Below are 22,819 nucleotides of genomic sequence, written 5' to 3'. Positions count from 1 at the left end.
TGGACTTGAGTTCCGCGATGCTGCAAGGGTACAAGTCCAAGAACTTGTATCTGTCTACCAGTTGTGCCGTCTCCTTGCCTTCGAACTCTTTGATTTAAATGGCTAAAGATACAGAGTATAACTATATCTCACCTCAGTGTATCCAATGGACTTGAGTTCCGCGATGCTGCAAGGGTACAAGTCCAAGAACTTGTATCTGTCTACCAGTTGTGCCGTCTCTTTGCCTTCGAACTCTTTGATTTAAATACCTAAAGATACAGAGTATAACTATATCTCACCTCAGTGTAGCCTATGGACTTGAGTTCCGCGATGCTGCAAGGGTACAAGTCCAAGAACTTGTATCTGTCTACCAGTTGTGCCGTCTCCTTGCCTTCGAACTCTTTGATTTAAATACCTAAAGATACAGAGTATAACTATATCTCACCTCAGTGTAGCCTATGGACTTGAGTTCCGCGATGCTGCAAGGGTACAAGTCCAAGAACTTGTATCTGTCTACCAGTTGTGCCGTCTCCTTGCCTTCGAACTCTTTGATTTAAATGGCTAAAGATACAGAGTATAACTATATCTCACCTCAGTGTATCCAATGGACTTGAGTTCCGCGATGCTGCAAGGGTACAAGTCCAAGAACTTGTATCTGTCTACCAGTTGTGCCGTCTCCTTGCCTTCGAACTCTTTGATTTAAATGGCTAAAGATACAGAGTATAACTATATCTCACCTCGGTGTATCCAATGGACTTGAGTTCCGCGATGCTGCAAGGGTACAAGTCCAAGAACTTGTATCTGTCTACCAGTTGTGCCGTCTCCTTGCCTTCGAACTCTTTGATCTGAGAAAAAAATGTATGTTTCCGTTTAAGCTTGTATGTTGTTTCAAATAAATTATATTCATTTTCATAATAATTAATATCTGGGAGACCGAGCATTGCTCGGAAAATATAGAAACTCAAAAATGCGCGTTTTCCCAGAGACAGGACCTTGCTAGATCGATTTTTCGACCCCATATAGCAAATTTCATCGGAATCGTTAGGGCCGTTTCCGAATTTCTAAATATATAAATAAATATACAAGAATTGCGCGTTTAAAGGTATAAGATTTTCCACAGAGTTGGCACAAAAAAAAATAGAAAATGACTTTAAAATCTTGTGTAAGTATTGCTTTTTGTGGCCTCGGATATGTAGGCTTCATTTCTTGTCGCAAAGAAGGCTGTCAAAAAAATCATCTAACGGAATTCATGGGAGGCGTTGATTCTGTTTTTTTTTTATATAAAGAAAGTCGTTGGGTGTTAGTAATTTTGCCAGTACCTTTTCGAGCACAGCCTGCCGCCGCTTCTCCACCTTCACGATGGACACCAGATCACCGATGTTGGACTCGAACTCCAGAAACCTTGCAAAAAATGCAATATTAAATATATTAAGAATGGGTCACTCACGTATTTTAAGACGAAACAGGAGCTGAGTTTTAAATATTTTAGGTAAATATACCCGTCTCGCTAACGGAAGCGGCACCTAAAAGTAGTGCGATAATGACAAGGCGAAAAATCCTGCGTAAAAATCTCAAAAATCGAGGTTTCGTACTCCTCTGTTTCCTCCTCCAAAACTTAACCAATCGTAACCAAATTTGGAAATCTAAATGATAATGAAATTATCTGTGTCGGACCGTTTTGCTTTTTTGGCTAATTGATATCAGTTTTGAATGCCACGCCTCTCATAGCGGCATAGTAAATTAGGCTATTTTGGCCAATTTTGAAGGGCTCTAGCGCCTTAAAAAACAAAAATATCAAAAAAAGCAAAACGGTCCGACACAGATATTGACAATATTAATCTGTGTTGAAATAGTTATTTACGATACAAGTGCGAAAAAGAGGAAATTCTAAACGAATGGCGATAAATTAAAACACGACCGAAGGGAGTGTTTTAAATCGACACGAGTTGCGAATTACCTATTCGCACGTGTATCGTACAACGTTTTACAGTACATATGGCTCTTTAAACTTTTGACATCGCACGAAAAGTGCTATTTTACGCACTAGTGCGGGAAAATAGGACCATATGTACTGTAAAAATCATTGCTCTAGCTTCAAAAACCACGGAGGAAAACGAGGAGTACGTTTGTATGGAGAAATGACCACTCCTGTTAGCTCTTAAGTCGAAAATCGCTCGACATGTTTCACTCCGTACCGAGTAGGCTCATCAGGAGCTTGCGTTCACGAACTTTGGGTCCCCATATTGCTACTCTTTCGAATAGACTGAGCTCTGCAGCTTTTGCAGTGAGCAAAATCTGTCAGTTAACTGATGTGAAAACAGCTCGATTAGTATATTTTAGTTACTTCCATAGCATTATGGCATATGGTATTTTACTGTGGGGCGGTGCTTCAGAGATAAATACCATTTTTGTTCTGCAGAAGAGGGCTATTCGAGCAATATACAAAATGAACCATAGAGACTCACTTAGAGATAAATTTAAGGAAATTGACATAATGACAGTGCACTGTCAATACATTTATGAGAATATTCTGTATGTACATAAAAATATTGTAAATTTTAGGAAAAATTGTGAAATCCATAATATTAATACTAGAAATAAACATAAGTTCGCAGTGCCCTTCACTCGGCTCCATAAAATTAAAAAATCATTCATGGGTAATTGTGTAAGATTTTATAATAAACTTCCAAACCATATTACTGAATTATCTATTAATAAATTTAAGAATTATGTAAAGCGTAAACTTATTTCCAAAGCTTATTATACCACACAGGACTACATGAATGATAATACAACGTGGGATTAATTGTTATTCGAAATGATTATTTATTTATTAGGTATATTTGATTATTGATGAGGAAATGGATATTCTGATGTAATACTATTAGCGGAAGCAGTTATAAAGTTGACCCAAAAATTTTTTATTAAGCTATGAGCTTCATCACATATGTTCCTTGAGTAATTCTAAGCATTTCAAGCCTGGGAGCCAATAAGAAATGTGTGTCTACTCGGATTTGTAATGGATTCAAACTTTCAACCCCTTTTTAACCCTGTTAGGGGATGAATTTTACAAAACGCTGAAATTACTTTTCCTGTCTTTTAATAATATCCCCAAATACAAAGATTCAAGTCCCGCGTTCGAAAATTTTTTTGATATCCATACAAACTTTCAACTCCTTTTTCACCACCTTAGGGGATGAATTTTCAAAAACGCTGAAATTAGTTTTCTTGTATTTTAATAATATATCGTTTTACGAAGTTTCAAATTCCTAGCTTAAAATAAAACTTGAACCCCATACAAACTTTCATCCCCTTTTTAACCCCCTTAGGGGTTGAATTTCTCAAAATCGCTTCTTATCTCTTGTACACTTTATAAATGTAATCTAGTGTGCAAATTTCAACTTTCTATCTTTTGTAGTTTCGGCTCCGCGTAGCAAAAATCTCCAACCAAATTTTTCACCTTTTTACGTTTTTCTTGTAAAATTACTATGAAATTGAAAAAACAAATATCAGCAATGAATTCTACGTCTTTGGTTTATACGAAAATGATACCAAACTTGCCCTAGTACCCACCAGGATCAGAGTAGATTTTTTTTAAAGATGACGGATGGCGGCCGTCTTTGTACCCCACCCTCCCCCCCACTTCACGCTAGAAATGCTTAGAATTACTCAAATATCAGATGTGATGAAGCTCATAGCTTAATAAAATTTTTTTGGGTCATGTATGGCAGCGTTACATAACTGACTCCAGTATATCTACTTGTTTGTTACTTATGCTTTTTTTGACATTTAGATTTTATTCTAGAAATTCTAGACTAGTATTTTTTTTATACAATTTTTTTTTAATGTTTGACGATCCTTTTGTGAAATTCTTAGTGTTAAATTTGACATGTATAATAATCCAATTTTATTATGGAATAATATTAACATCAATAAATTGCTCTGATAATTAGATTAAGATTAATTACGATTCATAAGAGCTTGTTGCTAGGCCTACATGAATAAAGTATATTTTGATTTTGATTTTTTGATATTTGACGTTTTGCTTAAAATACGTGAGTGACCCGTTCTTAATATATTTAATATGTCTGTCTCACGGAAGTCTTGTTATCAAAAAATGCAATATTTATATAGCCTCAGTACATCAGATATTTCTTTTTAGGGTTCCGTACCCAAAGGGTAAAACGGGACCTTATTACTAAGACTTCGCTGTCCGTCCGTCCGTCCGTCTGTCCGTCTGTCTGTCACCAGGCTGTATCTCACGAACCGTGATAGCTAGACAGTTGAAATTTTCACAGATGATGTATTTCTGTTGCCGCTATAGCAACAAATACTAAAAACATAATAAAATAAAGATTTAAGTAGGGCTCCCATACAACAAACGTGATTTTTGACCAAAGTTAAGCAACGTCGGGCGTGGTCAGTACTTGGATGGGTGACCGTTTTCTTTTTGCACATTTTTCCGTTTTATTTTTTGCTTTATGGTACGGAACCCTTCGTGCGCGAGTCCGACTCGCACTTGCCCGGTTTTTTTAGTAAATTTTATATCTCAAGTAATTTATTGCAAAACGTTAAGTCGGGAAGCCAACATCAATTTAACCAGCATTGCAGTTTTTATGGATATCGATAAATACAAAAAGATCTTGAAAATATATTTAACCCTAATATGTAACCCGTTGTTTTTTTGAGTGGAAATAAGAGCATTTGCGCATTTGCGTGTTATAAATAATTTAAATTTCCTGAAATGATTTTTACGCCTCAGACCCTAATCTGTTAAACACATTGTGTTTGTGTGTGTTAGGGTCCGAGCCGAATATCACTTCATAAAATTCATAAGTACTACATTTATACCTGTTCCAGATATCCACAGAGCTCTCGGGCTTCAAACTGCCAGAGGACAGCACTCGCTCGAACAGTACGCGGGTGTTGTTATCCTCTGAAAAACAAATACACATTATTGATTTTCTTCAAAAACCGATATCTTTAAGAAACTTATAGTCCGACAATAAATTGTCGAAAATAATTGAGGGCGCCACTTCCTACGTAACTGTCGCATTTTTGACGTCATCATCATCATCATCTCAGCCATAAGACGTCCACTGCTGAACATAGGCCTCCCCCTTTTTTGGGGGGTGAATGCCATAATCGCCACGCTTGGCAGGCAGGTTGGCGATCGCAGTCGAGTAAACCGAATTTGAGGGACGCTGCTGCTCGTCCACCGGTGGTCTTGGACGTGGTTTAAACATGGCAACAATTTAGTGTGGAATTTTATTACATAGTTCCATTTTATTTAATTTCTACTATTTTATGTCGCACAATACTTTAAGCTCAGGAATACATCCACGGTCTACATTTAGGGTCATTTTTAGGGTTCCGTACCTCAAAAGGATAAAATAGAACCCTTATAGGGTCACTCATGCGTCTGTCTGTCTGTCTGTCCGTCTGTCACAGTCCAATTTCTCCAAATGTACTGGACCAATTAAGTTGAAATTTGGTACACATAGGTAAATTCGTGACCCAAAGACGGCCATCTTATGTAAACAAATGAATTTTAAACATGGAGGCCACTTTTGGGGGGTAAATAAGAAAATTACATTGTTAAAAATTGGGTAATGTACGGAACCCTTGGACCGCGAGTCCGACTCGCACTTGGCCAGTTTTTCAGCTGATAAGGTAGGTTTACTCACCGTTAAGATGCGACAGGTAGTCAATATAGCACAGCACATACTCCGGTATGTGCGAGAACTTCTTCAAACCCAGCTCGAAGATTCTGAAGGCGATGTCCTTGAGTCTTGAGGGTAGCATACAACCAGTTGTTGTAGAGATCCTTGGGGTATGGTCTATATCCAGCAGATAGACGTATTATGGTTGATATGACAGTTTTACTCACCGTTAAGATGCTATAGGTAGTCAAACCCAGCTCGAAAATTCTGGAAAGCAATGTTCTTGTGTTTGGGTTGATCCTTTTGAGAACAGCACCCGACCAGTCGCTGTGGACATCGTTGGGGACGGTCTACATCCAGGACAGGTCATTATACAGCTGATATGACAGTTTTACTCACCATTAAGAGGCTATAGGTAGTCAAACCCAGCTTGAAGATTCCGGAAGGCAATGTTCTTGTGTTTGGGTTGATCCTTTTGAGAAGAGCACCCGATCAGTCGCTGTGGAGATCTTTAGGGACAGTCTACGTCCAGGACGGGTCATTATTCAGCTAATATGATAGTCATTACTCACCATTAAGATGAGATAAGTAGTCGATATAGCACAGCACATACTCCGGTATGTGTGAGAACTTCTTCAAACCCAGCTCGAAGATTCTGAAGGCGATGTTCTTGTCTTTAGAGCAGTAGTACTCCATAAGGGCTGCCGCTACGAATACGTGGTAGGCTGATCTGCAATAATATTTTATATTGCACAATATCAATAAAACCTTTACAGAGAGAGATATTTGAGAGAGATATTTACTTACATAAGTTTTTATAATTATATTTTTTTTTTGTTTTTTTTTTGCGCCAACTGTGAAAAATAGGGTAATTCGCCGGTAATTGGCCGCCCTAAACTAAAAATGAATTCTATTCACCTATAAACAGAATTGGGTACTTTCCTATACTTAAAATAAATTATTAAAAACACCATGCATGAAATAAAGCACCAGATAATTATAAGAAAAACATAGATAGGAGTTATTTTTCAGCACAAGTTTTATTTAATAAATTGGATAGAAATATAAAAAGTAGGTGAGTTGACCGTGACGTCACGATGTAATGTTTCATATAAATTCCATATTAGAAAATCGTTTTGACAGCTCTAAATAAGTAACTGATTTGACTAGTAGGAAAATACCCTATTAGTAAGTGGTGGCCTAGCGGTAAGAGCGTGCGACTTTCAATCCGGAGGTCGCGGGTTCTATTTTGTTATTTTTGTACCTACTTTATTTTTTTTGTAATTATAAAAGATTCTAATAAAGACTGGCTTTTCACCAAAAAAAAACAGGACAAGTGCGAGTCGGGCTCGCCCACCGAGGGTTCTGTACTTTTTAATATTTGTTGTTACAGCGTCAACAGAAATACATCATCTGTGACATGCCATCAACTGTCTAGCTATCACGGTTCATAAGATACAGCCTGGTGACAGACAGACGTGTCTGTCTTACATCGTACGTCGTGTTTGTGAGGGCGGAGTCTTAGTAATAGGGTCCCGTTTTTACCCTTTGGGTACGGAACCCTAGTAAAAATAACTGATACGAAAAAAAGTTACTGGTATTTACCTAGGATCCTCTCTGGCGCGTTTAAACACAGTTCTAGCTGACTTGATGCCTTCAGCGCGCCTCGCGAATTTCATGTACTGTACGTAGGCCAATGTTGGATCGATGTCTTCCATGTCCAAGTAGCGGGTGTATACTTGATGCACCTGTGATGAAAATAGTACATTACTACAATAATAGGGAATGGCTGGCCGGAAAAATAGGAATTTCCAGCCTCCTAAAAGAGCCGAGCAAAACGAGCCGCCGATTCCAATCTCAACCGGGTTATGTACTTAGGGTTTTCGGCTACTTTTGCCCCCCCCCCCCCCTTATGATATTTGGCGAGGTTTTTGGCTACCGGACCCCACATCACCTCACGTATATTTATTCGATTTTTTTCCATCCGATCGGTCAAGGCCACGCGCTCCAAAATTTCGTAAAATAGGCTCGCTCTTTTGAAGTGCGGAGTGAAGATTTTTGTTTAACGAAACCGAGAAAAAGTATGTACCCATGTGCTAGGTATTTTTTCTTAGTTTCCTCCACTGTAGAAAACCAATGCGATCGAAGTCATTTTACGTCCTAGGCCGGTAAAGTAGTACGGGAATCCATTGCAGGCGCACCTTATTGTAATGTAGCCGGCTCTCCTCATAGTCGGCGTGGGCAAAGTGCAGCAGAGTGGACCTCTTTAAAGGGCCGCTGGTGGCGCGCTCGTATACCGCTGCCGCTTCGTCGGAAAACAGGCGCGCTGCGTTTGAGTCCTGGAAAAGTATAAATAAATGTTCATAAATAAATAGAGGTGTAGCATGCAATACAACCCATTATAATATACTTATTGTGTGTTAGATACTTTTAAAAATATTCATTATACTTTTTTCGTATAGTTAATTAAAAAGAGAAATAATACAATACAAATACTCTTAAAACTTTGACTACGAAATCATACCGTTTTCGAGCTACAAGCAAAAATGTTTGCACATTCTCACTATATCAAACATTTACACTTCCTATATGGCTTCAACAGTTATACTGTTTCCCCACAATGCTATCCCATACTCTATCATTATGTGTACGTAAGCATAGTAGGCCCAACTCACTTTATTTGTCAGTTTACTTTTTATTTTTCTAAAAGGTATAGAGACATCAATTAAGCTCATTGTGGGACTAGATTTAACTTACCCCCTTTTCAGTCAAAAGTTTCGCCGAATGGTCCAGAAACTGGGCCGCCTGGTGCCAAACATCGGGATGGTGTGCCAAGCACAGGAGGCACTGTTCTATAGCGAACATGACTCGGCGAGCGACCAACGCTGTGTCCTCTGAACGGAGCGGGTTGGAACGCTCCCAGGTTATCATTCGCCTTTCGTAAGTTTACATACTGTATCATAACTTACCCCTTTTTAACCGACTTCCAAATCTCAAAAAAGAGGTTATCAATTCGGTTGTATATTTTTTTTGTTTGGTACTCCATATCTCCGTCATTACTGGACCGATTTTACAAATTCTTTTTTTGATTTTGTCAAAACCCAGTCCCGATGATGGGATCCATAAAGGTGGCCACTGACGAACCTTCCAACAGTACAAATAGCGTGGCTACATTCCAAAATCGGTCCGTGAATGTCAAAAACGGACAATGTTTAGTATTAGGATGCCGTCCATTTGGATGAATCCATTGTAACGGCATCCATTTGGAAGGCTCGTCAGTGGCCTGCTTAAGGAATCGGGGGATATAGTGATTTTTGTGTTTTTATTCAGTCAAAAATTGGTAAAGAAACTGGGAAAGTACTGTACTATTAAGTGATTAGTAGACGAGGCCCTGCTACTCCTGCTAGTGATTCTATAAGATCAAGTATAGATCATAGTGACGTTTTCTATAGAATCTAAAGCTCAGTGAAGCTTTCTATATGATTAAGAGCGCAACTAGTGTTTTGTCATATCGTTCACATACCCCTTTCTCGGTGAGTAACTTGGCCGAATGGTCCAGAAACTGGGCCGCCTGGTGCCAAACATCGGGATGGTGTGCCAAGCACAGGAGGCACTGTTCTATAGCGAACATGACTCGGCGAGCGACCAACGCTGTGTCTTCTGAACGGAGCGGGTTGGAACGCTCCCAGGTTATGTATTTCTTCCACAGTTCCACCTGAAACAGAGATCAACGATTAAAATACTAGTTGACTAAATAATATTTTTAAAATAAAAGGAAAATAGGATCCATAAACTGTAATATGTGACGTCCCAAGGGTAAAGGTACCTTATGACGGTTGGCGCTTACGCTATTATTAACGCCGCTCCAATATTATTGCGGCGCTATGCGACGTAAGCGCCAGCCGCCATAAGGTACCTTTTACCGTGGAACGTCACATATTATTTTTCTTGTGGTGTCTATTGAAGTATTTTTTCGCAATACATGCTAAGAGCATGAGCTGTCTCGGAGCATGTGGCCGATCCATTTCCACTTTAGTTTTTTCATAGGGAAGACGAGTTCAGGCAGGTGGCTGGAGCCTTCTGGAGAAGACAGTCTCTGAACAGGGACTTGTGGAGGAATATGGGAGAGGCCTATGCCAAGGACAACCAGACAAAACGTCTGCGGAGAAAGGCTAGCAGTAAACAGGTTTAGGGCCTGGCCAAACACAGAGCGCGACGCAGCGCCGCGTCCGCGCCGCGTGATGCCGACGCGATGCCTGGTCAAACAGGGCGCGCGCCGATTGCGCCTGCCTCACGCTCTCAACACGCCCTCATCGCGCGCGTGAACACGCGCACGCGCGACAGAAGCGGGCGTGATACCGGCGGGACGCAGTCTGTTTGACGTCGGTAACCTGTTAGCATGTGCCGCGGTCGCGCGGCGCGGACGCGGCGCTGCGTCGCGCCGTATGTTTGACCAAGCCTTTAGGGTACCTGTTTCATTTCCTCTCGATCGACGGTAGGTGGCGTGGCCGGCATGTTTCTGTTGAGGCCGCGGGTGACTGTCTCCAATTCTTTGGCGACGCGACGCGCGTTCATGTACTCACGGGAACGCTCCATTGCCATTCTTTCGGCTGTTGAGTTAAAAAAAAGAAAATTACACTTCCAATGCGTTTGGGTTAGGGTTGTTCATAACCATTAAGAGCCCTTCAACGTGCACACTAGCGCCACTGCTAAATAATCGTGATTATTTAAATTTAACGACAGGTATTTAAAAATGGGGGCCGCTACGGACTGTATTGTGTATTTAAGTACCTTTTGAATACATCAAACTAGTTTTTAAGTTGCTGGATTCATCGATCTACGAACTCAAAACAAAAACGGCCGTTTTTACTTTGGACGCGTAGATTGACAAATCCAGCAACATAAAAACTAGTTTGATGTTTTCAAAAGGTACTGAAATACACAATACAGTCCGTAGCGGCCTCCTTTTTTTAAAATATTTTTCTTGAAATTTAAATAATCACGATAATTTAGTAGTGGCGCTAGTGTGCACGTTGAAGGGCTCTTAACAAATTTCAAATCGATAGCTCCAGTAGTTCTCGAGATATTTAGCGATGTGACAGACGGACGGACAGAGTCACACCATAGGGGTTCCTTTTGTACCTTTTTGGTACGGAACGGAAAGATGTCATAATCAGGCCTCGGAGTTTTCATAACACAGTAAGATAAAAGTGGCAATAAGGGCATCTCACACTAGCGTCTCCTGAGCGTCGGCGTCTAGTCAACTCTATAGCTGCTGCTCGAGGCAACGCTGGCGCAACTGGGAGAGGCTAGTGTCACAGTACAAGAACAGTAGTGAATCTTCATAGAAATGTTGCCGCTGCCGGCTTGAATGTGTGCGTGCGCGTCGGACGCCGTGTACGCACGCGCTGCCACGCACACTATAGCATAATATACGGGGGAATGCGGGGGCGGCAGTGTGGGCCGTACCGCGACTGTGATCGCGTGCATTCGAGTACCCTGCCCGCCCGCTCGCATTTGTCTGCTCTGACGTTAGGCCTCAGCACAGCTAGCCGCGGTCGTATTGTATTGTAGGAGCAAATGCATCATAAGTCAGAAACGCACATGTGACACCCATAATACAAGAACATCCATTGCCTACGAATACCGCTTAGCGTTACTTGTTAGTCTCCATAGGCTACGGTGGCTAAAATCGAGAAAAAACTCTTTAAAAATTGAATTTAGCGCTACAAGTACCAGGGCCTCATGAGTTACGAGAAGGTGTCACTGACCAACCCGCCGTGGGGCGCGGGGCGCGGCGGCCGGGTCGCGTATCAGTATGAAGGTACAATAAACGTGACAACCCTAAGCGCCAACGCAAGAGTAGGCAAATAACTTGCCGCGCGGCCTTAGATTCACTACTGTTCTTAGTGTACTGTGCTAGTGTGGGGTAGCTCTAAGAGGACTTCAATTTTACGTTAATATCGACTCCGCAGCTCACTTTAGTCTTACCATGCTTTGAAAACTAAGCCTGCATATGCTGTTTTTCTTCACCGAAAAGCAACTGGTAAATGTCAAAAGACTCGAAAGCTATTCCGCGTGTGGGCATTTTCAGCTTAACCTTTTCGACGCAGTGTCAAACACAAAAGCTGTCACTCGGACGCCACGTCACCGAAGTGTCAAAACTGAAATTGAACTTTATGCATATGCACGTAGGTCTATGTTGCTCTGTGGTCTGTGTCCGATTAATTCGTCTTTGGCGTTGGACCTGCAGTGCGGATATATCGGTCATTGGCGTCCAAAAGGTTAAGGCCTGAGCACACCAGGTGGCACAGGGCATAGGTGGATATAACGTCTAAACGTTGTAATATACAGATGCTTATAAGATATGGCACACTATGCGTGACGTGTGCGTGCACGGCTCAAACATTTTAGCCGCGCACGTATACGTATACCGTATACCGGTGTGCTCTGGCCTTTAACTTATACCAAAGACATTATGTAACTTCGTATAAGATGAATCTAAGGAAAAAACGTGCCTCGGAAATCAAGAAAAAGTCATTCTCGGATAGATGCCGCACACACCTTTAGCCTACGCTCGGGTAGATGGCGTGACGACACCGTTTCATATTTAACAATTTTAACACATAGATATCAGGGCATGAACATGGAGCAAAATTATATAAAAATAATAAAATCATTTATCCATATATACAGGGTGGAAAGGCACGACGATCCTTCCCGGAAGTATTAGGTCGTTTAAGTGATACTGAGCAGATTGGTAATGGTAAGAATCGTTAATTGAGTAAAACATAAAAATACCAAATTTTCTACTATTTAACTCTGGTGATAACCCTATAGCATGTGCATATGACGGCTAGGTCAAGGATCTCCGTCGGGAAAGCTCGGGACTTTACGCTTTTTTCCGATCGTTGATAGAATCGCAATGATGTATGAATGACGCATAAATGACAAATAAATCAAATGAATGCAAAAATATTACAAACAATTTTATTACTTCCTTAGATAATTACTTTTTGGCAATATTTAACACTATCTTCTCTTCACATACGGTTTTCAAATGTACCTCCGTGTCTTATAATGTACGCCGCAGCCCGCACCCGAGCCCGCGCACATTGCCCATACGATAAGTGTATGCTCTTCGTCATTTTTCCTCCGCAGATTGTCACAAGCAGCCATTAGCCTTTAATATCTCATTTCGTCTGCAGTTTCACATTCCGTTTGGTGCATCATATCTTTTACACAGCCCCACAAATTTAGAATCAAGCAAATTTAAATAACCACGAGCATCTAACAACGGCATTTTTATTTGAAGAATATGAAATAAGTGAAATAAAGTAAATATGAAGTGAAGTTCAATGACAATTTAATTTCAAACATCAGACGTCTTGTCTATTTCCTACCACGCAAGAAGGTTTGTTAGTTAGGTATTTAAGAAGTATTTATATTTATTCTTGATTTATTCTTAGTATTTCATTTTTGCAAGTTCATTTGCTGCATCAAACACAACCTACTTGTAATTTTTAATTAATTTAGATAGTTTCCAATTATTCGAAAATAATTTTGTGAAACGTGTTAAGAAACTAAAACCTTTTCATCAGTCAAGGAAACCAGAGATATTTATAAGACGATTGCATACTTTTGAGTGGTTGTCAATGTCACAATTTGAACTGTCGTTATAAACAATGTTGTGGTTAGTATTATTAATATTAAGGAATAACATAACTACTTCATTCAAGTATTGAACAAGTGGAACCACTAAGAAAGCGAAAATCCTGCTACGATTCCTACCGTGTTGTAAGCAGACCTAAGAATAGTTGGATGGCAACAAATTATTACAACTTCCTGTCGTATATTGATTGTTTACAAGTAAGTTCATTGACCCTGTCACCTGTTAGGGTTAGAACAAAGTAGTTTTTTGTATGGATGTTTAAAAGGTCATAATTTAGAAACGGTTGCCAATATTAACATAGTTTCTATGGAGAAAATATAGAGCTTAGGCTAAACAGTCCCCATTTTGCGGAAAGGATCGTCGTGCCTTTCCACCCTGTATACATTTTTTTGATAGTTTTATACGTTTTAATTTTGAGTTTTATTCGTGTGTCGATAGATGGCAGTAAATTTACTGTGACTACAAAATTAACAATGACAGGACCCCTCTATACTAAGTATCTATTCTTTTTGCTTATACTATAGCGCGACTCAAGTCGTGTTTCAGTAACGTCTAACCGTTACATTCCTGACAAAATGTATGGGATTTGACAATGACCGTCAGTTTTGTGACGATTGCTAACCGGCCCTTATTAATACAGATGTAGTGCATAATCGTTTCCCTTCGTATTTTCTCGGAAACGTTCGTATTTCTCATGCTACTTCAAACCTCAGTAATTTTTGTACCGACTCTGACTAGCAAGGCACGTTCATACGTTTCCGTGAAAATACAATGGAAAATTTTTTTCACTACAACTGTGCACAGTTGAATAATAAGTTTTTGGCAAAAATTTCATTTTTGGTACAAGCTTTTATCGCTGACTGTACTTTTCTTAAGACAGACAACTAATACTCTACTCATCGAGGCAATTCTAAAAACCCCAAAACACAATTAGGTTTCGTTGTTTTATCACATAGTTCCTATGGCCACCTCCGGTCTCCGTCTTCAGATCAGCTCGATGGTACCATAATATTGCATTGTCATCCGATTTATACATGCATGCAAAATTTCAGCTCAATCGGAAACCAGGAAGTGGATCAAATTTAACTTGCAAGTTTTGATTACAGACAGATAGACAACGGTCAGGTGAAATAAATAAAAGCTTGTAAAAATGCCCATTTATAATGTTACATACCAATAATAGTGTTGATGCTTTGTTCGAACGCAATGTAGTCCTTCCACAATGTTTCTATACCGATTATGGGGGTGATAACAGCTCTCTGATACACCTGCGAAAAAGAAATAAAAACTTAATCACAGAGCGTTGTGTAAAGCAATAATAATAGGTACTCCTTGTCCCTACTAGGAGCATTGAACTATTATTACTAACGTATAGAACTGGGACAGAGATCCAGTATTTTGCGCCATGAGTTGTTGTTGTTTTGTCAACAAACTATAGAAGCGGAACGTGAATCTCGCGACTTAAACGCGTAAGCGCCATGAATTTTTAAGTTTAGTTTTAGTGTTCTTTACATACCCCGCACCAACTACGCTTCTCTGTTTGGCCTAAACGTTGACTGGTAGAGAATGCCGTGTAGCATTAAGTCCGCCTTTTGTCACTGTATATTTTTTTACTGTGCAATAAAGTTTAAATAAATAAATAAATTTTTACGGCGCTTACGATTACGTTTTGCGATTGACATACATTTTCTTATTAAATTTTTTTTTTATTCGGTGGACCGTTTTTTCTTCTATTAGACAACACACCTACACAACACAGACAAAACATCCTCCAGATTGAGCATAGTCGCGCTACCCCCTCTGCCACGCATACGGTAATTTTACTCCATGTTCGAGTCGAAAGTGTCTTTGTGTGACGTCCGTGTATTTGAATGGACCAATCATGGCACGGGACTTCGCTCACCTCGTCCCGCGCACCCCCGCATTTTTGGCATCATCGGTTGCATAAAATAATTGCTCTAAACTCGGTCTAGAGGATTCCTCTAGTCCAGCGCTCGGCAACCTGCGGCCCGCGGGCCGCATGCGGCTCGTGAAACTGTCACTTGCGGCCCGAGTGCCGCCTTGGCTATTTTGTATGTAATAGTGACAAACGACAATGTCTCATAAAGTCATAATTATTAACAAAGTACGGCCCGCGTCACCTCGAGTCTATGCTACACAACTATCGATATCAAACAAAAAATGTTTCTAACTCGAACAAGATTGCGACAGTCTTTTGTTTTGCCGCGAAAATTCCGGGCTCTGATAATGTGATAGCAATAAAGTTGACAGCAAGGTGACGAATATTGGGTCTTAACATGTCGATTATTGGGGTGTTTATGCTACTATGTTTTTATATTTCTATAAATTGAAATACCTTTCTGACAGCAGATATCTTCTGGTTCTCAGCATACGATCCGACAGCCTCCACACTTTTGAGAAACGTGACGTAATCGTTCCAGATGGGATACGCGTGGATGTCTAGTCCAATCTTGTCCAGGGCGAAGTCGTACGCTTGAGCCATTTTCTCTCTGCGAAAAAAGAAAGAAAAAAAAATGCAGTGGCGGATTTGCAGCCTTGGCCGCCCCAGGCCCCTTATTAAATACCAAACGCCCTTTTCTCAGCACCTTTCTAATCTTTCTATACACGGTGTAACATGAGTAAACCGAATAATTTTAACAGCGTATTCCTGATCATATTTAGAGACAAAAATGTCCTATAAACTTTTTTGAAAAAACGTCCTAGTTTCAGAGATAATAATAATTTGAAAATAAACAAGTTTTTGTTGTTACATAATGTAAAAGGCCTTTTTGATGGTAATGTTGCTGCTATGGGACATAGTCTAAATATCCTTATTGATAGATGTCAAAAAGTGACAAGTAACACTTTGCAAAAAGAAGGTTTTACGAAAAAAATATTTAAAAATCAATTTTAAGTAACAAGTTTACCAATAACATTTATTTTTTATGTACAAATACATTCAAAAAATTGAAAAAACAAAACAAAAAAAAATTTTTTTTGGCGAAATTTACCTAAACTCATATTACATTTTTTCCTTCTTTTGACCTCAGAAATGCGTGGTTAATATTATTCGGTTTCCTCATGTTACACCGTGTATAGACTGCCGCCCTAGGCCCGGGCCTACTCGAGCCTTACGGCGCGATTCGGAAAATGGTTTACGGCGCGATTCGGAAAATGATTTACGCCGCGATTCGGGAAATGAATTAGAGATTAACTAGATATGAAATAGTGAAGATATGTGACATTCCACGAAAAAAAGGTACCTAATGGCGGCCGGCGTTTACGTCACATAGCGCCGCAATAATATTGGAGCGGCGTTAATAATAGCGTAAGCGCCAACCGCGATAAGGTACCTTTACTCGTGGGACGTCACATATCTTTACTATATCGTATCTAGTTAATCTCTAATTCATTTCCCGAATCGCTCCGTTAGACATTCACTAGATATGAAATAGTAAAGATATGTGACGTTCGACGGCAAAAGGTACCAGTGCCCGGCTAAATATTGGAGCGGCGTTAATAATAGCGTAAGCGCCAGCCGCCATAATAAGGTACCTTTATCCGCGGACCGTCACATATCTTTACTATTTCATATCTAGTGAATGTCTAATTCATTTCCCGAATCGCGCCGTTAGATCCACCACTGAAAATATGACAATCTTACACAGATCAATTCTGAAACTTTACAAAATAAACCAATTTCTAATTTTGAATTCTCATCAAGTTTTATTGTATTTCCTGCATTATTTTGCAATTATGACGTATAAATAAAACTTGCACAATCTGGCCGCGTAGCCAAGATGCCAATCGCTTACGCTCCGTAGCGATCGAAATGCAACTGTCACTGTCGCGCCAATATAGAAGAGTGATAGGGAGACATAATGCTTTTCGTTGTCGAAGCGATAGCGATTGTAACCTTGGCTAGGCCGGCTGTGCTATCTAAATCGCCGCCAACTTAACTTGGTCTAACTCTAGCCGTAATAATCATAATCATTTATTTGTACATAAAATGGGTTTTACATAAAGCTGTTATAGAGTTACATGTCTAAGGTAAGGTTTAAAACCTTTTTCTATCTAGAACTCCTTTTTAAAAACTTAGTTAAACGTGTAACAGCTGGCTTTGCCAGCTACATGCTGAGTTGTGACCCTTTTATGGCATTTTCACTAAATATTATCAAACTGCACAACGGGACTTAATCGCGTATTTAAGTTTTAAGATTTACCTCCGACGTTTTGAGGACGGCGTTGTCCCCGTGGACTCGGACAACAGGGAGTTGTTCGAAGAAGACGTGTTCGATCGTTTGTACAGACCCAAGATCGTACTGCCACCTAAACTGTACGGATTGCCAAAAGTTCATAAAATGAATGTGCCTTTGCGGCCTATCGTGAGTCAAATCTCTTCTCTCAGTTACGATCTGGCAAAACATGTTGCGTCGATGTTGCAGCCACTTGTGGGTGGTACGTCGTCTTTTGTGAAGGACTCTAGTCACTTTATAGACATTCTCAAGGAAATAACGCTGGAACCAGATGAGGTAATGGTGAGCTTTGACGTTGAGTCGCTCTTCACCAATGTTCCCGTTAAAGAATATCTAGAAGTACTTAGTCAGAAGGAAACTGAGCGATGGGGGTATATCGGAATCAATAATGGTGTTGCTGAGGAACTGCTTGGAAGGAAGCTACTTTTTGTATTGTGGAAAGCATTACCTCCAGATTGATGGGGTAGCCATGGGTAGCCCTGTAGCACCGGTTTTGGCAAATATCTGGATGGAGCATATCGAAGCCAGTATAAACCTGCAGCCTTGGGCAGTGAAGTTGTGGAAGCGCTATGTGGATGATGTTTTCTGTATTATGAAGGGTGGGAAGCAGGAGGTGGAGCAACTACTCCGATATCTAAATTCAATTCATCCGAAGACGAAGTTTACGTATGAATTAGAATCACAGCGCAGTTTGCCGTTTTTGGACGTGAAAGTGATTGGTCGAGTGGACGGAACCCTAACTCATACTGTTTATAGGAAACCTACACACACTGACAGGTATTTGAACGCCCTTTCTCACCACCATCCTCGTCACTTACAATCGGTGGTTACCTCGCTAGTAAACAGAGCACATGATCTGTGTGACCCTGAATATTTAAAGAGTGAGATGTCGCATATTCAGGAGGTACTAAGAAGGAACGGGTACAAGGTAAAAAAGTGGCAACCCAGACGAAAGGCAAGACGGAAACGTCCTGATGTCTCCAGACAGCCGGCATTTTTGCCGTATGTAATTGTAAAAGGGGTAACGGATAAAGTTGGCACAGTACTTGGAAAGTACTCTATAAAGACGGTGTACACACCTTTATCCAAAGTTGCAGGGAGCCTAAGGTCACCGAAGGACGTTATTCCGTTCCAGTCACCTGGCGTTTATGAAATAGATTGCAGTTGTGGTCGTTCCTATATCGGAGAAACTAAGCGCACCATAGCAGGAAGAGTTAAGGAACATATCGCAGCTGTCAAAAATCGTCAGGTCAACAAGTCTGCCGTGGCTGAGCATTTGCTGGAGTCAGGACCAAACCACTGGATTGAGCTGCATAACCCTAAAATCCTTTCCACGGATCGCCATTTCTACAGTAGGAAAGTGCGTGAAGCCATTGAAATCAAAAAACATTGCAATTTTAATCGGGACGAGGGTTTTAAGATCTCATCCACATGGAATCCAGTCATTAGTAAATGTAAGCGGAAACGAATATCGACAGTCGATAAATCGAATATCGTTAGTGTTGTGTGTCGACAGAGTGACATCCCTAGTGCGCAAAACGTGCAAACTGATAAACAAGATCAAGTGCGGGTAGTTCAAAAAACTCGCGCGGCTAGAAGATGTTGATGTCAACTTGAGCCAGTCTTCTCCGAGACCACGGGGACAACGCCGTCCTCGAAACGTCGGAGGTAAATCTTAAAACTTAAATACGCGATTAAGTCCCGTTGTGCAGTTTGATAATGTTTAATAATCGTGAAAGTTTAAATCAGTGTTTTCACTAAATGTTATACATTGTATATTTGTCAACATGTTTTGTCATCTGTGTTTGTCATAAATAAATAAATGTATTTCTATTTTCTTTCTCTTCATAAAAACGCTTAGCAAATTAGCTGGACGCTTACGCTTGCAGCGTCGAGCGTAAATAACAAACGTATGACTTACTTGTAAGTCGGCAACATGCACTTCGTTTCCTTGACGTAGTTGAGGTACAGCCGCCATAGCTCGATGTTTAGAATCTTCATCAGACACCGTTGGAATAGCTACACAAACAATTAATGGACATTCACATAAAATATAACCATCAGACTTTCAATTGATAATTCGTAAACCTTATTTCAAAGACATAGGGACCACCTACGGTCAGTTAGGTGTTGTTGACATTGTAAATATGAGGCTTTGATCCTTGATGAATCTAACGTAGATGGGCGTTTTCTAAAATAAATATTGAAAACCTGATTCTTTCAAATCTGGACGTTCTTGGGCTCATTCTACTCAAAATCGACAGCATTCTCCATCCCGCGATCAAAAAAAGATGTCCCAAAATGTCCATTCCATTACGTCACGTTTTAGTATGAAAAATTTTTTCACTTGTATGTGCGTGACGTACAATTTTCATACAAATTTTTGGGACATTTTATTTTTATACTAGTGATTCTGAGTTGAAAGAACCCAAAAACACCAGGATCTGTGAGAATCAGGTTTTCGATATTTATTTTAGAAAACGCCCAGATAGGCGCCATAAAATATATTGGAGACGTTAAGATGCACACAAATGTTTGACCACGCCTCTATTAGTCTATTATCACATTGTCTATACTCTGTATATTTAGGTACTTAAATAAAAGTAATCAAACAATTTGTACATATTCGGGTAGTTTAACATTTACGTGTTAACCGATTAATTAAAAAACCGCCTGGACCAGTCACTGAACGACCTGACTTTAACCTACAATATTTGATCATGTAATGTTTTCTTCTACCCTCAACTGGCTTAAGGAGCCATTTGATTAGATTTTGTTTACTTTTATTTAAATACCTAAAGATACAGACTATAGTTATTTTATGCTCTCTGTTGATTGTAGAATGAACAATACGCCACTTTCTAAATGTTAATTATCGTCTTGATAACAATGTGACGCTGCACGCAGCGTACAGCGTCAATCCGAGACCAAGTTCTTACAATTTTGTGGTAAATGTTCGATGACACTATATGACTATATGTCAAAATAGGGTTATTGCGTCAGTTTACCGTCCAGTCTGAAGCAACTACGCCAAGTGGACGGAAACAAGCACTGGACGGTAAACTGACGCAATGACCCTATATATTTTATCATGATTCATAAACTAACATCGGGGTTTTTGGCGCGAAAATGTTTTACACTAGTGACTAGACAAAAATAGGTAAAAACTGTAAAAACCGATACTATTATTTAACTTTTATACGCACATTTGGAGCTTACTACCTATTTTTATTTATTAATAAAAATAATTAATTCATAGTTTGGTAATTATTTTACAATAAACAAAGTCATAAATCCACGAAATAATTCCCGCACCAAAATCCCCGAGGTATGTTAATAAAAAAAAACAATACTAAATAGAAAACTCACATTTACTACAATTTACTTGCCTGTCATGTCCAAAGGCTGATAGCTTCCTAATCTAAAAAAATCGAAGATCTGTGAAGCCTCACAGCAGCGCAAGGCCAGCGCGACGTAAGTGTATCTGTATATCCTACTTGCATCGTAAGAAAACGTATGAAGGACGCCTGACTGAGTGCACGCTGCACAGTTCTTTGCCGCTGCAGTCGCCACTAAAGTCCTACACTATGGTCGCCTACACAGAACTCATCAAAACTTAAATTTTATTTTATTTTCTGGGGAAACCTAAATTGATGCGCCTGGAAAAGGGTTTATTAATACAAAAGGCAAATTTAAGGCAAATAAATGAGATTATTTATTTATTGATTGAGCAATTTTTAGGAATCTGTAGTCAACTAGGAACCACGTCTGTCTGTCTGTCCGCGGCCATTTGTTTGTATGGTGTTTGTAGTTTTTTTGCACTGTTTAGTCTGCAATTTCACCAGAGATGTGCGAGGACGCGTAGCGAGGGATGTTTGTTAAGAACCAAAAGAATCACTACACGCTGAGTGAGTATATGTAACAGGGATGTTGCGGATGCAGATTTTTTGACATCCGCGGATGCGGATGCGCGGATGCGGATATTTAAAGCCTCACATCCGCGGATGCGGATGTCAAGATTTGGTACTTAAAAAACGTCAAATATTACATTTTAAGCATTTTTTATTTTAAAAAAACCAAACGTTTAGTATTTGAGCAAAAATATAGGTGCGTTTTATTTAATAAACAGTAACTTGGCCGACTTTTTGGGATATAGACGATTTCGTTATAGGTACCTGTCGAAATTACCTAGCACTTACGCCGGCGGCGGCGCCGCCGCTAATACGCTCCTGTTACCGACTTGGTCGGCATCCGCATCATGCGGATGCTCCGCATCGATTTTATGCGGATGCGGATGTTGAAAATATTGCGGATGCGAATATTCGCAACATCCCTGATAGGTAAATGAAGTGATTCTATTGGTTCTCAACAAACATCCCTCGCTACGCATCCTGACATATCTCTGGTGGAAACGCAGCCAAACATCTATGGAATCATGTGCATGGTCCGACATGCAGTTGGGCGGGTTTCGTTTACGATTCAATCTAACAATGCAATGGCATATATTATTATTGGTAAGGGGTTGTGCACAAATCACGCGAGGTGTTTTCGGCTACTTTTTGACCCCCCCTCCCCCTTGGTGAGGTTTTTGGCTACCCCCCTCCCCCCACACAACCTCACGTGTATTTTTTTCGTTCGACCTAATTTTAAGATAAATAGTATTGAATATAGAAAATCTTGTTTATTATTCTATTTTCGTTAAATAGACTCGCTATTTTAAAAACTTAAAAAGTGCCGAGTGAAGATTTATGTTTAACGAAACCGAGAAAAAGTATCTACTCATGTGGTGGGTTTTTTTTCTTAGTTTCGTTCACTAAAATGCCGAGTGAAGATTTATGTTTAACGAAACCGAGAAAAAGTATCTACTCATGTGGTGGGTTTTTTTTCTTAGTTTCGTTCACTGTAGAAAAATACACGTGCGGTTTCCTTATATCGATTTTAGTTCCCCAAGCACTAATAGCCAATAGGGAGCCCTTTAATCTAGAATCTAGATAGAACTTTATATTTTTTGTGCAATACACGCGATCCATTTTACTACCGATTTTAAAGGATATAATATTGGCCCCTTACTGTGTGTAAAAATATTTGTTTAAATTTGAACTTAAACAGTTGTCTATAAAGTTGAATATCACCTATGGCTTCGTATGCGATAAAAGGCTAGGGGCCCATTTTACTATTCAAATTATATACATAAATAAATTTGCAGTATACCGGTAAATAGGGATATTACATGTCAAAAGTGATCTTCT

The 22,819-nt window shown here is 39.9% G+C and overlaps 1 protein-coding gene across 1 annotated transcript in view; it reads right to left on the bottom strand.

Moving 5' to 3' along the window:
• LOC134678053 (protein suppressor of forked) overlaps window positions 1-22,819 on the bottom strand; it is a 34,422-nt gene that overhangs the window by 9,546 nt on the left and 2,057 nt on the right. The window contains exons 4-14 of the mRNA XM_063536497.1: window positions 19,492-19,589; window positions 15,671-15,824; window positions 14,489-14,582; window positions 10,113-10,252; window positions 9,166-9,357; window positions 7,844-7,981; window positions 7,248-7,390; window positions 6,215-6,372; window positions 4,831-4,915; window positions 1,299-1,380; window positions 717-824 (exon numbers count right to left, since the gene is read on the bottom strand). Of these exons, the coding sequence (XP_063392567.1) occupies window positions 717-824; window positions 1,299-1,380; window positions 4,831-4,915; window positions 6,215-6,372; window positions 7,248-7,390; window positions 7,844-7,981; window positions 9,166-9,357; window positions 10,113-10,252; window positions 14,489-14,582; window positions 15,671-15,824; window positions 19,492-19,589 (1,392 nt within the window). The remainder of the gene's footprint in view (window positions 1-716; window positions 825-1,298; window positions 1,381-4,830; window positions 4,916-6,214; window positions 6,373-7,247; window positions 7,391-7,843; window positions 7,982-9,165; window positions 9,358-10,112; window positions 10,253-14,488; window positions 14,583-15,670; window positions 15,825-19,491; window positions 19,590-22,819) is intronic.

The sequence above is a fragment of the Cydia fagiglandana genome, chromosome 27 (genome assembly GCF_963556715.1).
Source record: "Cydia fagiglandana chromosome 27, ilCydFagi1.1, whole genome shotgun sequence".
Taxonomy (NCBI): Eukaryota; Metazoa; Arthropoda; class Insecta; order Lepidoptera; family Tortricidae; genus Cydia; species Cydia fagiglandana.
Note: the sequence above shows the minus strand (reverse complement) of the source record. Positions and strands in the feature narration are given on the sequence as shown.